At 41.6% G+C, this 17,536-nt stretch overlaps 1 protein-coding gene across 9 annotated transcripts in view; it reads left to right on the top strand.

Moving 5' to 3' along the window:
* The window catches only part of SPATA7 (spermatogenesis associated 7), a 53,755-nt gene extending 38,988 nt beyond the window's left edge, over positions 1–14,767 (top strand). For 8 of the 9 annotated variants that reach the window (XM_080974299.1, XM_080974298.1, XM_080974302.1 and 5 more), the window contains 5 exons: positions 612–676; positions 3,043–3,096; positions 11,957–12,034; positions 12,970–13,027; positions 14,210–14,767. In XM_080974299.1, the coding sequence (XP_080830425.1) occupies positions 612–676; positions 3,043–3,096; positions 11,957–12,034; positions 12,970–13,027; positions 14,210–14,689 (735 nt within the window). In that variant the 3' untranslated portion in view covers positions 14,690–14,767. The remainder of the gene's footprint in view (positions 1–611; positions 677–3,042; positions 3,097–11,956; positions 12,035–12,969; positions 13,028–14,209) is intronic. The other variant, XM_080974301.1, reaches the window with a different exon arrangement.
* The last annotated feature ends 2,769 nt before the right edge of the window (positions 14,768–17,536 follow it).

Here is a 17,536-nt window from a genome sequence, read left to right as displayed (position 1 = left end):
GGCTGGAGAAACCTAGCTAGATGGGCAGGGTAAAAATAATAAATGATGATGATGATGATGACAGCCCTTGAGATGTTTGCAGGTGGCCATCATATTTTGTGAGAGTAGCTTGTGGTCCTGGGGAGTTGAAAAGGAATAGGTTGCTGCACAACTGTATGGCATAGAATCATAGAATTGTACAGTTGGAAGGGATCCTGAGAGTTATCTTGGTCCAAGCCCCTGGACTAGTTGAAGAATCTCGACTAAAATATGAAACACTGGCAGGCCTCATGTTCTCATAATAAGCTGTCTGGGTTATTCAGCTCACTATTGTGTACACTGTCTGGCAGCGGCTCTCCGTGGTTTCAGATGGGAGTCCTTCACTAGCTCTTCCTGGAAATGCCAGAGATTGAACCTGGAGCTTCTGCTTGCAAATGTTCTACTGCTGAGGTATGGTCCTTTCCCATACCTGAAAAGTCCAGGCACATTGCGTTGTTCCTGGTATGGTGGCAGAGCACATGCACGTTGAGGAGGGGACAGGTTCAGTTCCACATGTTAACAGACTACAGTTCCTTCCTCTCAGTTTCCATTTCTTTTGCACCAATAACACAGATGCTTTCTCTGGGTTGTAGGTGGAAGACACTGCAGATGATAAGGCTGATGAAATGAAGTCTTTCCCCCAGTTCTCCTCACCAAGGTACATGTCATTTGGGGGTGGGTGGCAATATTCATACTCAATCAATATTCATGCCGTTCTGCTGATGCTGGGCTTATGACCATCCAGAAAAGGCGCCTTTTTTGAGATTAAGGCTATTATATATGCTTTCTATATTTACATATTCCTTCAAACAAAAATTCATCAGCAAAACTAGTAAGAGGGAAAGTGTGTTTGAAAGGAGGGGGCAATTTTGTTAACAGCAAGAGCATCTCTCTCTCTACCAATAAATGGCGAGAATGCGATAAAACAAAATGGTTATTGGAAGTAACTCTGGCCCAGGGTGGTACACCAGGAAATATTTCGGGCAAGTTGTTGGTAACAAAAGATGGAAAGGAGGTTCAAGTTCATTTGGATGTGGCCCAAATACTTGTTGCCTTCATGGTTAATAAAAAGTATAATAACAAACAAGACCAGGCTAAGGGGTGGGAGTGGAAGGGCTATGAATATTAATACATATGAAGAAATTTAAATGGCACTTGTGTGTCAAATAATCTTCATTTAGTCATGTTAAAAATTGAGCATGTGAAGTAGCTGTGTCATGTGGCTGCTAGACTAACATCCCCTCTCAGGATGTGATTCTCATATCACCAGACAGAGTCAGGGTTAAGGGCCTAGTGAGGAAACACCTGACCTGCCAGATTAGCCAGACCCTGTACACCTCTGCCTCTTGAGTGCTTTGAAGCAAATTTTGTCCTGTTCTTATGCTCCAGCACCAATATGGCTGCGACATCAGATATACCATTTAAAAACTCCAAATTCCTTCTTCAAAGAAAGTCGCAGTTCTTTTCACTGGCTTTTACCATAGCTGAGATACTTTTTTGTCCTGCCCCTCCCCAACACACAAACATACACCCCACAAAACTGAGCTGCACAAGGATTCACACTTGTGCAATGCAGCTCCCCCCCCCAATCTGTTCTAGGGGTTCCCCCAACTCTCCAAAGCAAATGTATAGAGGGTGCAGGGCACACGTGGAAGGAGAGAAGGAAAAGACAAATTCATGCACTGATGTGGCAGTTTAGTTGGATACCACTCATTGGGCTATATCCAACTAAGTTCTACTCAAGTGTGGACCCTTTGGAATTGATGGACATAAGTTAGTTGTGTCCATTCATTTTAATGGATCTGCTTCTGTATGAGTAACATTGAATACAAACTAGTCAACAAAGCTGCCCTGCTAATGCAAGCATAATTCCCGCCCCCCACATCCCCCCAAATCTACTCCAGAAGGTTGGAGGAGCCTCCATGACTGATTTTTGACTGAGAAGGGAAGTTCTTTTCCACAAATGGAAGACGGCTTCATTAGATACAGCTCAATTGTGTTTTGTTTTGATTTTCCAGATAAACCTCTTGAGTTTATAGCCAAACTCAAGCCTACTCATATTCTTGATGACGCACCTGTGCTGAGCCACAGAGGCCCTCCAAATAAAAAGGTGCAGCAGGTATTTGTGCATTCTGTGCGCTCTCCGTCTGCATCGAAGACAAAAGCACTGAAATAAAATAGATTTAGTGGGTGGCATATTCGGCAACATGAGAGCTCTATGATAGGCATGCTGTAAAATCACTGAATCAAAGACCTACTTAAGGAGCATTTCCCTTTAGGAAACGAGATATTGTAAATTCAGAAACTTATAAAAGTCAATGTACTTTTCTTGAGCTGAAAAGCAGCATTGTCAGAAGTGATTTTTCAAACTACCTTTTGTTGTGATCATGAAGGCATTAGTATGTAGAACACACCAACCGGGCCATTCATTGGATAAATTCCTCATGCTAAAAAAATTTCAGTCTAAATAGCATGCAGGTCACATACTTGAGGCCCATCAGAAGTGGCAGTCCTTGGCTTATAAGAGATCCCTGGGCATCTTCCTTAAAAGATGGTTTTATGTGAAGGTCATTTCAGAAAGAGTTGCCAGAATTTGATGAATGCAAGAGAATGAAGCCAGTCTCTAGAATATTGCTTAACCTTATTTTCACCACGTGTATGTTACATTTTGAAACCAGGTTAATGTTGACACCCCTCTTCACAAGGAATCCTGGGAAATGTAGTTACGTTAGGAGGGCTAGGAATCACTAACAAATTTCTCGTCATCCTTCCCAAGCCGTAAATACCCAAGATTATTTAGTGAGGCAATAACAGCTAGACAGAAACCCTTTACATGTGTTCCTCTCCACATGTGGACTAAACACATGGTATTCAGCCCACCCTCTGACAATAGGAGCCTCCCCCTCCACATTTAGTCTATTCATTGAGGTATATATGAGCATAAATTCATGACGGCTTTGTGGTAGTGTGTTGCCTTCAGTGTCTGACTTCTGCTGCCCTCTCTCCCACCCGCTTGTGGCTCAGGGTGACGTCACCGTCTTCTACGCAGTCCCCAACGATGAAAAGAATCCAAGCTGAGTAAGTGCCATTTTCATTTCAGCATTGCGAAAATTCTGAACGTTCAGAATTGTTAATAATAAAGCTGAACCAATAATGAGGGAGCACCTTCTGAGCTGGTCACTTTATGCCACGGAAGAGGAGTCTGTGGCCTGCCAGCTGCAGTTGGACTCCAGATCCCATCAGCCCAATGGTGGCAAAAACCTCTCATTGGCAAATCATTCCTTTGTTCCAGGCACTCTTTCTTTCCTTTTTCTCCTCTTCTGCCCTCCACCTTTGATGCCTAAACAAGGCACATAGTGTCGGGAGAGAACCAATTGTAACATGATGCTTCCTTATCTGGTTGATTGGTTTAAACAGTGTCTACCACTGCTATGGGATGCGGGTGGTGCTGTGGGTTAAACCACAGAGCCTAGGACTTGCTGATCAGAAGGTCGGCGGTTCGAATCCCCATGACGGGGTGAGCTCCCATTGCTCGGTCCCTGCTCCTGCCCACCTAGCAGTTTGAAAGCACGTCAAAGTGCAAGTAGATAAATAGGTACCGCTCCGGCGGAAAGATAAACGGCATTTACGTGCATCTCTGGTTCACCAGAAGCAGCTTAGTCATGCTGGCCACATGACCCAGAAGCTGTACGCCGGCTCCCTTGGCCAGTAAAGTGAGATGAGCGCCGCAACCCCAGAGTCGGTCACGACTGGACCTAATGGTCAGGGGTCCCTTCACCTTTACCTTTACCACTGCTATGAATAAAAATTAAAAGAAACCCTGTCCTCCTTATTCCTTCCCGTGCTTTTTAGGAGCAAAGATGCATCACACACAGTGAGAAAAACACACATAAGTGTGGAAAACGTTCCTGGGGGGACGGCAGACCCCCAGTACCTCCGAGCATCTCCCGGTAGGCACATCTCTGGAATGGCATGTCCACAGTGCCCATCTGTGACACTTCTCTTATGAAAAGTGCACACAAGTCTTCTGGCATCACACAGCAAGAAGATAGAGACATCCGCAGATCTAAACTATGTTTTATTCACAGTATATACAGAGAATTCATAATCCTGTCTGTGTTCTCCAAACTGGCAGAAAACAGAAAGCATACAGCAAAAGTGAAAGTATAGTCCAATAACACTCTCAGACGGAAGAGATAAGATATTCTTCCGTTCCCACACTCTTCTCAGACATCTCATGTGATTTATACTAATCACACTAACCGACATCGGTTACGTAAAATCCTAACATCCACCCCCATTTTAGGTAATCGATGCTGTGTAAGCAAGGGCAGCATTAAGTGACTTAAACAGTTGTCATACCCATAGTATACATCTGTTGTACCAGTTCCACCTTTGGAACTCCCTGCAATTGGACTGACCAGTTCACACCTCTGATTACCTTTCTTCCATGGGATTAGAGCTCTAGTTTTCCCTTGGTCTGAGGAAACAGTGTTGACTCTTGCAACCTTCAGGCGTGGTTTCTTGCCCTTTGAGGACAAACCCTGTACTCTGTTCAAGATCTCAGGTTCTGTAACCTGGTCTGGAATGCAAGCCACAGCTATATTTGGAACAGCTGTGTTGGCAAATTCCTGAGCATACCTGTTGGGTGGTTTACCCTTCGTAGCTCTATCTGATCTGTGTATCAGGGGCAGGTCTTCCTTACTGACCATCTCCTCTTTGGGAGAACGACTTACAGTGAACAGTGGCTTCTCTTCTTCCAGTTCAGACTCTAACAATGTGTCACCTGTATCAGAACTCTCAGTGGTGCTTTCACTGTCACTATCTTTTTTTATATATATAATAATTTTTATTCAGTTTCCAATATACATTCCATCCATATTTAACATCCACTTCTAACATATACATCTTTTAGACTTCCCTCAGCCTATCTGACAATTTTCCATATAATCACAATTACTCGCATTTCTTAAATTTATATTGCGCTTTAACAATCTTAATCTTATCATATCTTTTAAGCAACATTTCTATCCATCATTTTCACAGAGCTTCTTGAAAACCAACAAGCGTTATTTGCTTCTCACATACATTTTTGGTATACTCTGTAAATTTATTCCAGTCCTCGGTGAATCTCTGGTCACGTTGATTCCGAATTTTCCCCGTTAATTTGTCCATTTCTGCATATTCCATCAATTTCATTCTCCATTCTTCCCTCGTCGGCATTTCTTCCTGTTTCCATTTCTGGGCCATCAAAATTCTAGCTGCTGTCATTACATACCTAAATAATTTCACATCCTTCTTTTTAATTTCATTCCCTAATATTCCTAGTAAAAATGCCTCTGGTTTCTTAACGAAAGTATATTTCAACATTTTCTTCATCTCATTATAAATCATTTCCCAGAAGCTTTTCACTTTCTTACACTCCCACCACATGTGATAGAATGTTCCTTCTTTTTCCTGACATTTCCAACATTTATTACTGACTTTATACATCTTACCAAGTTTCACTGGTGTTACATACCATCTATACATCATTTTCATAACATTTTCTTTTATTGTAGTGCATGCAGTGAATTTCATTCCTTCTTTCCACAATTTTATCCACTCATCAAATTGTATATTATAACCAAAATCTTTAGCCCACTGAATCATAACTGATTTAACTTCCTCATCCTTTGTATGCCACTCAAGTAATAACTTATACATTTTTAATAAAATTTTAACATCACTGTCCAAAATTTCTTGATGAAATCTAGATTTCTTTTCCTGAAAACCTCTTTCTGACAACTCTTTTTTGAACATTGCATTTAACTGAAAGTAGTGCAACCAATCATTTACGTTTTCTTTAACTTCTTCATATGGTCTCAATTTCAATTTATTACCTTCTTTAATTATCAAATTCTCGTAAGTAATCCATCTCCCTGTCATATTGATCTTTTTCACACTCATTATCTCCAAAGGTGATAACCAGTATGGAGTTTTAAACTCTAGTAAATTTTTATACCTATTCCAAACTTCCATCAACGATCCTCTAAAGATGTGGTTTTCGAAACCCTTATGCACTCTATTCTTTTCACACCACAAATACGCTTGCCAACCGAATCTATTATCATAACCTTCTAAGTCCAACAATTCTGTGTTTTCTAACTTTATCCATTCTTTCACCCAGCAAAGACATGAGGCTTCATAATATAACTTTAAATCTGGCAGGGCAAAGCCTCCTCTATCTTTTGCATCTATTAATATTTTAAATTTTATTCTCAGCTTCTTGCCCTGCCAGATATATCTTGACATTATTCTTTGCCATTCTTTAAATATTGTCACACCTTTAATTATTGGAATTGTTTGAAACAAAAACATTTTCGGTAACACGCTTATCTTTATCGTTGCAATTCTTCCCCATAGTGATAATTTCATTCTTCCCCAACCTCTAAATCACGTTTAATTTTATTCCATATTGGTACATAGTTGTTTTGAAACAGATCAATACTCCTGGGAGTTAACGTAATCCCTAAATATTTCACTTTCTTGACCACATTCATCTCTGTTGCTGTATTCTTTCTATTATCTCTTGATCCATGTTCTTAGCAATTATTTTGGTTTTTTGCCTATTTAACTTAAAGCCGGACACCTGTCCAAAATGTTCTATCTCTTCTAACACCTCTTTAACACTCTGCATAGGATCTTCTATAGTTATAACCAAGTCATCGGCAAAGGCTTTAACCTTATATTCGTTACAACCAACTGTCACACCTTTTATTTTTTCATTATTTCTTAGTGTTCTTAGGAAGACTTCTAGGACCGAGATGAATAATAACAGAGATAAAGGACACCCTTGTCTTGTACCCTTGGTTATGGCAATATTTTCTGTTATAACATTGTTAACAATTAGTTTCGCTCTCTGCTCCATATATATTGCCTTTATACCACTCAAAAAAGATTGACCCATATCCATATATTCCAAATTCTTTAACATAAATTCCCAAGAAATGTTATCAAAGGCTTTCACTGTCACTATCAATACCAATGTCAAACTCTACATCTGAAGTGGCAAAAATGGGATAACTGTGGAGAATATCTTTCTCTTTTCTAGCAGTGTGTTCTACTTCCCTATTGAGAATCACTGTATCAGTGTCAGGCAATAAAACTCTGTATTGTCCTTTCTCATAACCCATAAAATTGCCATGTGTACCACGTGTACTCTGCGGTGTCTCCACCCATATGTCAGACCCAAATACTCTAAGGTGTTTGACAAAAGGTTCTCTCTGGAACAGTTTCTCATAGGGCGTACCTTTTACATCTTTGGAATATTTTCTATTCCAAGTATAAACATTCAGCAATTCAGCCCAAAACTCTTGTGGCAAACTTGCACTTAGCAGTTGTGCTTTCATGCCCTTTTGTAACTCTATGTTCACCTTCACACACACATCATTGTTCCGTGAAGACTCCTGGACGGCAATCTTGTTCACCTAGGAAATGTTCTAATTCCTGTGAAACGAAAACCTACTTTTCACCAGTGAAAAGACATTCAATTTTCGCATCATGAACAAATTGCACCCTATCACAAAATTCTCTGAACTTTGTTAAAGTCTGATGTTGTTTTTCTAGCATATAGATCCATGAATACTGAGAAAAACAATCAACCATAATCAGGTAATACTTGGCTTTGCCTCTAGAAGGTGATAGAGGACCAATCACGTCAGCATACACTCACTGGAAAGCTCTTGTGACTACCTTACCAGACTTCTTGCCTCTTGGCTTCGTACCTGTAACACAAAATGCATCATCACATTTCTTACAGTCATTACTGTCAAAAGAAAGTAAATAAAGTCCATCTTCTTGGTAGGCATACAGGAGATCTCTTCCATCTCAGGTGATCACGCCTCTCTCCTTGTTGAAAGAAACACTAAAACCTTGCTCAGTAAGTTGAGACACACTCAACAAATTGTAAGACAGTCCTGGAACATAATGGACATTGTTAATCGTGGTTTGGATGTTCTCCAAATACACTGTTCCAATCCCTATAGCTCTCAAAGATTGACCGTCCACTTGCTTGACAGTATTCCACAACTCCTTGAAGGTTGTGAACAAACCTTTCTGCCCAGACATGTGGATTGTGGTTCCTGCGTCCACTACAAAGGCATTGTGGTGTAACCAAAAGCAAGTGCTTGTGTAGGACGGGGCTTAGCACGTTCTCTGCCACTGGCCCCTCCCATTCCAGAGCTCCTGGTCACTTCTTTGGGCTTTTGGCCCTTCCTGCAATTGCGTTGAAGGTGTCCGATGGCCCCACACTTGTAACACCGTGTGGCCTTAAGAGCAACCGCTCCCTCCTCCCTTTGAGCAACCAGAGGGGGGGGCTTTCGAAGCTCCATTCTCCCCCTCACTTGCCACAAATGCTGCTTGTCTATCAGCCTCTGACAGCAGCATAGAACAAATCCTCGTCACGGTGAGGTCTGCAACTGGCAGAGCTACAAGCTGTGACACAACAGTCGCGTACCTCCCATCTAGGCTGTGGATAATCAAGAGACAGAAAACAGGTTCCGAAAGATCAAAGTTCCTCTGCATCAGCTGACCACGCAGATACTTCAACTGCGTGAGATGCTTTTGGAGGCAATCTCCAGCTTTCAACTTCAAATTAAAAAGCCGTTGGAAAAGCAAGTAAGCACTCCCTGCTTTGAGATGAACATCTCGTAAAGCCTGCCACATCTCTTGTGCGGTGGCTAAATCCCGGATATGAATCAACTGATCATCAGACACAGACAGGGTGATCAGTGCTTTCGCCTGCGTGTTCTGGTCACGCCATACTCTATCCGGCTGCAGTGGGATCGGGTCTTCAATCACATGGAACAGCCGCTGCCTTACAAGAACGGCCTCCATTTTCTGTGACCACGCAGCATAATTGTCGTCCGATAATGGCGGACACGACCGCAATCCGACTCCTTGCTTGGAATCCATTTTGGCCTTTTACTTGCAGCCAAAAGGTTCCACAACAATTTCTGCAGCAGCAAACAGTCTCCAGCAAGCTCGGGCAAACTCCTGGCAATTAAGGCTTGCTTATCTCTCCGAGGTTTATTGCCCTCTTAAATCAAAGGGTACTCACACAGTCCGACGGCACACAGCCAACTTCACTCTTCTCCGGCAGGAACGCAGCCTCGACACTATAGGCACCCCCGGAACGAAGACTCGCCGTCGTTACTCCAGAGTAGCAGAGGGCACTGGATCATCAAACCATCCTCTTCATGGAAAACACTCCTGGGGGGGACGGCAGACCCCCAGTACCTCCGAGCGTCTCCTGGTAGGCACGTCTCTGGAATGGCATGTCCCTTCACTCCAGAGTGCCCATCTGCAACACTTCTGTTATGAAGAATGCACAAAAGTTTTCTGGCATCACACAGCAAGAAGATAGAGACATCCGTAGATCTAAACTATGTTTTATTCACAATATATACAGAGAATCCATAATCCCGTCTGTTTTCTCCAAACTCTGGCAGAAAACAGAAAGCATACAGCAAAAGCGAAAGTATAGTCCAATAACACTCTCAGACGGAAGAGATAAGACAGTCTTCCGTTCCCACACTCTTCTCAGACATCTCATGTGATTTATACTAATCACACTAGCCAGCATTGGTTACGTAAAATCCTAACAGTGAGATGCCGTGCGAGATGGTGGGGAAAATACTCAGACACTTGAATCTAAGCTCTGTACACATGAGGGGAAAGGAGTGGGAGTGAACATGCAGCTGTGCATTCCAGCACTTTGTTGCATGAGAAAATTGTGTACTTTTAACACAGGCTCACACACCTCCCTTTCTTTGAGAAATAAGAACAACAAGCATCACAGCATAATTAGGCATTGGTGTGGATCACCCAGCTCACACAGCATCATCTGCTTAATGGTGGAGATGCGATGGTATGCCCACTCCTTCACCATAAAGAAAGGCATGCCACCACAGGATAAAGCAGCTTTCTCCAACCTAGGGTCCCCAGATGTCGGACTACAACTCCCATCATCCCATGCTCATTGGGCTAGGGATAATGGGATTTGTAGTCCAGCTGAATCTGGGAACCCAAGATGGAAAAACTGTCTGATTCTTTCCCTGCCCAAACAAAGCTTTGGGCCGAGCCAGGGAAATTGTGTTAAGAAGTCTCCCCTATCCCAGCTTTGCCACTGATTTCTGGGAGGCCGTTTGCATTCTCTTTCTGTCTTTCAAAGACATCTGGGCTGCAAGACACAATGTTGAAAGGCGTTCTAGTATTCCTTGGAAGGCACTGCAGGAATGTAGTATTATAAGCATCAACATGGGGTCTGATCAGAATGCCAAGTAGCTGGAAACTTTCCAACCTCTATATGATTTACGGTGGGTGCAAAGGAGCCTGTGCCAAAGCCATTCAAGGTGTTCATTGATGCTCAGCACCCTTCACTCAGGCAACAACTCCTTTAGAGATGCCATTTCTGTTTATGGAGGGAAATTTAGCAGCCCCTATCAACAGATTTGCATACCGATGGTTGATTACTTCTATTAAGTGTTTGCGTCTCCCCGACATTCGTTTGCATCTGTTTGCTTACTATTTAGACATCTGAGCAATTAAATTACATTCCTGTGACTTGAAATGTTTTGTCTTGTTTTATTAAACACATTTGTAAAAGGATGAGGGGGGCGGAGATATAATAACATTATAAGAGAATTCTGTGTGGGAACGAGGGAGGGAACAGCCTTGAGGTTACCTGCTTCTAATGTGTGGGGAATTGCAGAAGTCAAAGCCTTCCCATTTGCCAGTAGGTTAATCTGTTAACTCCTGAGTACAGAAGGTTTAGAAGAGTGGATCCTGTTGTGATTTAATCTGTTAGGAGGCAGGGTTAAGAACGAAGGCAGGTGCCTGATAACAGAAATCTGGCCCAATTAATCATACACATTTTTGTTGATTAATTGATTCACATTTGTGTATGGGGGGAATGTTCTGAAGCCATAAAAAGAATTCAAATGTGAAAGCAAATAAAATAAAAAGAACATTCCTTGTTTTTAGGTGACGAGAGTGTGTCTTAGAATAGGCGCCATCTCAGAATAGGCGTTCCCTCTTGCGTGAAGGGAAAAACAGAACACCTCTTTTACAATACAGCTTGCCACCTTTAGGGTGTATTTTTATTTTTATTGTTTAGTACTTTTATTAAAGAACTTCTTTAAAAAATCTGCTGCCCAATTAATTGGTGCACCTTTTGTCATTCAATAAGTTCATTAATCTTACCCATTTACAGCACACTTCTACTCATGTCTGACAAGGCCTGTTGAATTAAATGAGAGCTACTCCCAGGTAAAGTGGATTAGGATTGCAGCCCATTATGGAAGCAGAGGGTGGTATTCAACTGATGTAGAGCAGACCCACTGAAATTAACGGGCCCAATTTAGTCATGTTCATTAATTTCATTCCCTAAAACTTGGTTGAGTATTACCCATCTAACTCCAGCAGCTTATCAAGTTCAAATTACTCATTTTAACCTTGATAGTTTTATATGGCTGCATTTTGAAACTACATGCAGGTAATTTGTTAGGCAAGTGTTCACATAACAATTCCACAATTTCCATTGATTCCCATAGGAACATTTCTAATCCATGATTTCTCCAATATCTCTCTCTCTCTCTCCCTCCCCACCCATTTCTTTCTGAAATGGCTGCAGCCAACCAGCAAAGAGATAAAGGGGAAACTGATTTACCTGATCTCTCCTGCTCTCTGATTTGTCTGATACAGCTGTTTGGATATCTGATTCCTTGCAGGGTTTATAGGGAGGTTTGGGCATAGTTTTTACATAGTGAGCTGCATGTATTGGACGTCCTTTGCTTCTAATGATCTCCAGCCTAAATTTATCGATAGCTATGTTTACATCTATATAATCTACTACTTCAGAGAGAGATACATATCGGCTTTTTTTTTCCCTCTGCAGAGAAGAAGAACTTCTGTATTTAAATTTCATCCAAGACATAACAGATGAGATTCTTAAGCTCGGATTGTTTTCCAACAGGTTTGGATATATTTGAGGTTATTTTAATTTTTTCAGCGATGCTGTGAAATGCATTATATAAGTGATTGGGAGCTGAAGTGGTCTGGTCAGGCGTCTAACAGACAAGAGGAAACCAAAAACAGTTCTATAGGAAGGATCCAGCAAAACTACTTACGTTTTTTTCCCAAGGATCCTGCAGCCCCCTGGGGGCTTCAGAAGGGGGCTTCAGAAGGAACCAAGAATCACCAATAATTGCTTGCCCCCTGCTTTTCAGTCATTTCAGCCTCGACTGGATCAAAGAGTGTTGTATTAGCAAAGGGAAATAATTGGACATGACCCTTTTCTCTTTTTTTAGTCCTTTATATCCTGTCCTTCCTTCAAAAGGAGCCCTGGGCAGTAAATATATCTGCAATAAAAATACAGCTAAAAAAATAAAATAAAAACCTATTCAAACATTCAAAGGGTGTTAAAAACATCTAAAAGCAGTTAAGGGCAATTAAGCATGTAAGGAGTCGTGTATCTGAATAACCTGCCCCCAAAACAGAAGCATTTTAAGCAGGTGTCAGAAAGAATACATGGCAAATGCCTAATGTCAGTAGGCAGGGAGTTCCAAAGGACATTTTCTTCCACCCTAAGGCCAGACTCCTGATGAATGCAGAATGGAAACTGCAGGGCACTTGTAGAAGTGCAAGTTTTGCAGGTGCAAGTGACCGAGTCAATTACTGACTTTGTGAATAACTTTTTAAACTTTTGCTTAATGGCGTTTTATTTTATTGAGAAATATTCCTGGCAAAGAATAAATAAGAGAATCTTAGCTGCTGCTGCTTCTTTTCTTTTTTCTAGAAAACACTTTTAAATGTTGGTGTTTAGACACCTTTAGCAATTTTTAAAAATTGTTTCCTTCTGAAAAATGACCAGCACCTTCATGGCAAAATGTTTCTTCTCTTTTTAAAAAGGGCTCTGGAAAGGTTATTTGAGCGTCACATAGAACAAAATAAGAACCACCTGGATGAGGTATGTCCTGTGTATACAAGGCCATTTGATAAGGCCACATAAGATTAACGCAAATGCTGTTGTTATCCTGTTCACTGAGTACACCCACTTTGCTCTTCCCTGGGAATGACCAGGCAAACAAACCACAAAGAGCACGATGACCCAACCTGAGATTATTTTGCCCTAACAAACCTTTATCGCTAAGTCAGCAACAAACCGTGGCTTAAGGCTGGATGGCAATTGTGGGTTATTACGCCAAAACAAACAGGTTAGGTTTGTAGTTTATTTACCCACTTGAGCAAAGCAGACTCACATGGAGCATTCGTGAACAAGCATGACCTACTAACTAAACCATAGTTTTTGGCTTTGCATTAAATGCATAGACAACTACTGACTGACATAAGCACTTGGCTCTGTGAATCTGTTTTTTCTTCTTCTGTATAGTAGAAAACACACACACACACGTGTACGTAGAGAGTTCCTTATTTCATATACATGTTATATAGACCCATTTAAGAATTTGTACTGGACTGTTCATTCTTGGATGTGTTATCTTCTTCTTTCTTTGGCGATCACTCATAGCCGAGTAAGTTTGTCTTCCATGAACACAGTTTTAACAGTGAGTCCGTAAGTGACTATGGAGGCCAATTCTGAATCCACACATCCTTCCACAGTGGGGACATTGGTTTCCAGGCAGGAGTTGATCACGGTGTGGATTTGCCAAGCATGCCTTCCTCTTAGCACATTTCTCCCTTGCATCCTGAGTTCGAGTGTCTTCAAAGCCCATGACACCTTTGGTAAAGGCTGTTCTCCAATTGGAGAGCTCGCAGGCCAGTGTTTCCCAGTTGTCAGTGTTTATACTACATTTTTAAAATTTGCCTTGAGAGAGTCTTTGAAACTCTCTTGTTGACCACCAGCATTACGCTTACCATTTTTAAGTTTGGAATAAAGTAGATGCTTTGGAAGATGATAATCGCACTTTGAAGCGAATGCATTATAACAGGGAATAAGCAGGTTTTTAAAATATATATTTCAGATTCAATTACCTAGAAAAGCCTGGGTTGAAAATGACCTATTTGATTATCTTTCTGATAGTTAAAAACAAAACCATTGTAATATATATATATATATATATATATATATATATATATATCTAAAATTGTTTTTCCAAACTCTCGTATTATTTCCTCCTTGAAATCTTAGACCAAAATGCGCCACCTGCTGGAGATTCTGAAAGTAGACTTGGGCTGCAGCAAAGAGGAAAAGCCAGCGGGAGGCTTGGACATGTTTGGTCTGCGCAGGCCTGAGCCAGCTGAGCACCGCCAACATCGCAGCAAAGCTCAAAGACAAAACAAGCCAGCAAAATGCGAGGTGCTGTTAAAAGCGGTGGATTTAAATGGAAACGATCCCTCTGTATCTCCCGTACACAGCGATGACTCTGAGAAGGTGGAGGGCAAGGCTGGCTTTTCCCCAAATCTGAGCGAACCAGTGAGCGTGGGGCTGGATCCTTCCTCCTTTGTGGTCACCAATGAAACTGCAGATACCTCGTGGACGTTGCCGCCGGCGCTCAGCTCAACCACCTGCGACGCTGACTTTGAAACGAGCGACTCTTTGAGGGAAGTCGACGAGCTCAAAGAAAGCTTTGCAGAATCCCTTCCCATCTCCACCGACAACATGCGGTAGAACTGGCAGCAAAGCACCAAGCCAGCCAGCGGTGCAGATATCTGAACTTTGCAAACTAAATAAAACAATAGCAAATGATCCCCCCCCCCCTTAAAAACCTTCTCTTTTGGATGCACTCGTAAAAAAAAGGGCCCGAGTATTTTACGAATCAGGCTGTAGCGAACTGAGTCCTCTCACACACACACGGTAGTGGGCAGCTGACATGTAATGTAACACAATGAGATTATCTGCTGAAAACTCTTGAATGTAGAACTTTTCTATGTATTTTAAAGGCAGGTGTGATTTATTTATAAGATTTATTTATAATAAATGAATATAACATTTGCAACGGTAAAATACAGTCTTTGAATTGATGTGCCTGTGCTATGTAGCCATTTGTTTTAACACATATGCCCTGGCTCAGTGATTTCTTATGCTGTATGCATTCCAGTGCAGAGTTTTCTGAACCAGGCTTGTTGCGTTTATTTTGGTGGCTGCAATGCAATGCCCAAATGTGTGGTACCGTCAACTCTGAAAGCATGGATCAGCTGACTGTAGGCGCTGAGTCCCAGCACTCCACCTGACAGCAGGTGATCGGCATGATGACAAGTGTTGCCCATCTTTTGGTGGGACCAATCCTTTCAGGCAGCAGCAGGACAGCTCACTGCTGCACATGTAACTAGGGCATAAACAATTCTGCTAATGCGGATATAAGGCACAAGGAGAAGGGGACAACAGAGGACGAGATGGTTGGACAGTGTTCTCAAAGCTACCAGCATGAGTTTGACCAAGCTGCAGAAGGCAGTAGAAGACAGAAGTGCCTGGTGTGCTCTGGTCCATGGGGTCACGAAGAGTCGGACACGACTAAACAACAATGTGGATATGTGCAGTATGCTTCCAGATTGATCCCAGCTCCAACCAGCTCAGGGTCTGATAAATATTTCCTACAGCAGAAATTTTCATACCTATCACGAAGTATTCCAGCTCTGACATGAGGCTGCCACTAAGAGCTTTGTAGTCACAGAACATGTGGGGCATTCGTAGCATTGAGAGAATAAGGGGGTAATGGGGCTAATCTTGCTAGGCCTTCTCATCTCTATCCAGAGCCGCAAATAAGCATGCACAACTAGTTGACGGTACCTAGTGCTGGATCAAGGCCATCTGTTTAGAAGAGAAAGTCAAGAGGGTGAGGATCTTCAGTGCCTGCATGCAATTCTGATTCCTTTTTCTTCTGATGCATGCAAAGTCGTAATAGAGGTAAGGGGGAAATTAGCCATTTCATTAGTCTCCAAATGAAAGAGTTTGGTGGTGTTTGTTCAGCTTGCATTTATATGTATCCCTCACAGTACCCTTCCCATTCTTATTCTAAAGGATTAAAAATTGTTTGTTATCTGTGTCTTAGTTGCTTAAGCAGTATCACTTTTCATACAGCCCCTCCCCAAAAAATGGTCCCAGTTTTTAAAAAAATAAATTTTATTAGAGTTTGTAAAGAGAAATACAAAACTTAATATCAAATATCACTTTTATTCAACGTTAATCTGGATAAGATAAAAACATAAAGAGAAGAAGAGAGAGAGGTGGAAAAGAGCTTAAAGGAGAATGAATATAGTTCTGAAACTAAAGAACTTCCAATTCTTTATCTGTCCGCTATATATATAACCAATAACCACTTCATCCACCCCAGTATAACACCCAATAAAACCACTTTGGCCCTAGTTTTTTTTTTTTAGGTTTGGCTTACATACAGCTGTGTTCCATTTTCTGTGTTTGCCTTTATTAGTACTTTGTCATTTGTGTTCATAAATACTTCTGCGTCCAGTGGAGACTGGACTACATAGCTGGGGATGTGAGTATGAGTGCAGATTCCCTCCTTTCCATTCTAAAATAGTCCTTTATTTATTAGTCAGTGTATGACTAAAGGAAGTCAAACATAGATTTCATTAAATAGAAGTAAACGAAACAGAATCATTAAAATGTGGTATTTTGGGCTGCATCAGATCATTTAGAAACATGAGCTGGACTTGACAAACGCTTTCCTTTTAAGAACTTTAAAACACAGTGAAAAATCTTTTGTTTTCCTTTACTGGACAGATGAGCACAGTGGCATTCTCGGAAAGAAAGAAAATGGCGCTCTAAATTTAAATAAGGCACATGGCACCCACTTTACCACTGCTAATAATAATCTTGTTGAGTCACACAAAAATAATGTCAGACAGTAGCAAGCTGTTCGGCGAGTCCTCCAAAATTCTTCCCAGATGCTTTGTTCATTAAGCACAAGATACCTTAAGACCTGGAAATATGCAGCACTGTAAATAATACCAAGTTGCTATGTCTAGGGTGACAGATGTTTGGTTTATATTTGGGTGTTTGTCTGCCACTCACAGGCAAATAATTCTGCAAATGGAATTAGTCAGAAATTGAATTAGTGGAGTGGGTTCGGGTTCTTTTTTCCAGTAGTGCTACAAAGGGCCAAACTGTATTTGAAGCATGAGATCGGAGTTCAGGGTCAAACAAGGGTGTTGTTTTCAGTTACAGTGGTACCTCGGGTTAAGAACTTAATTCGTTCTGGAGGTCCGTTCTTAACCTGAAACTGTTCTTAACCTGAATCACCACTTTAGCTAATGGGGCCTCCTGCTGCTGCCGTGCCGCCGGAGCACAATTTCTGTTCTCATCCTGAAGCAAAGTTCTTAACCCGAGGTACTATTTCAGGGTTAGCGGAGTCTGTAACCTGAAGTGTCTGTAACCTGAGGTACCACTGTACTAGCAAATATCTATCTCCTCCAAACCAGGCATGCAGCAGTCAGTGAAAATAACTTTTATTTTCTTTGTTATTAAGAGACATCAGAAACAATATGGCGGAAGTTCTGC

The sequence above is a fragment of the Podarcis pityusensis genome (genome assembly GCF_964106645.2).
Source record: "Podarcis pityusensis genome assembly, chromosome: 1".
In the NCBI taxonomy this organism is placed as follows: domain Eukaryota; kingdom Metazoa; phylum Chordata; class Lepidosauria; order Squamata; family Lacertidae; genus Podarcis; species Podarcis pityusensis.
Note: the sequence above shows the minus strand (reverse complement) of the source record. Positions and strands in the feature narration are given on the sequence as shown.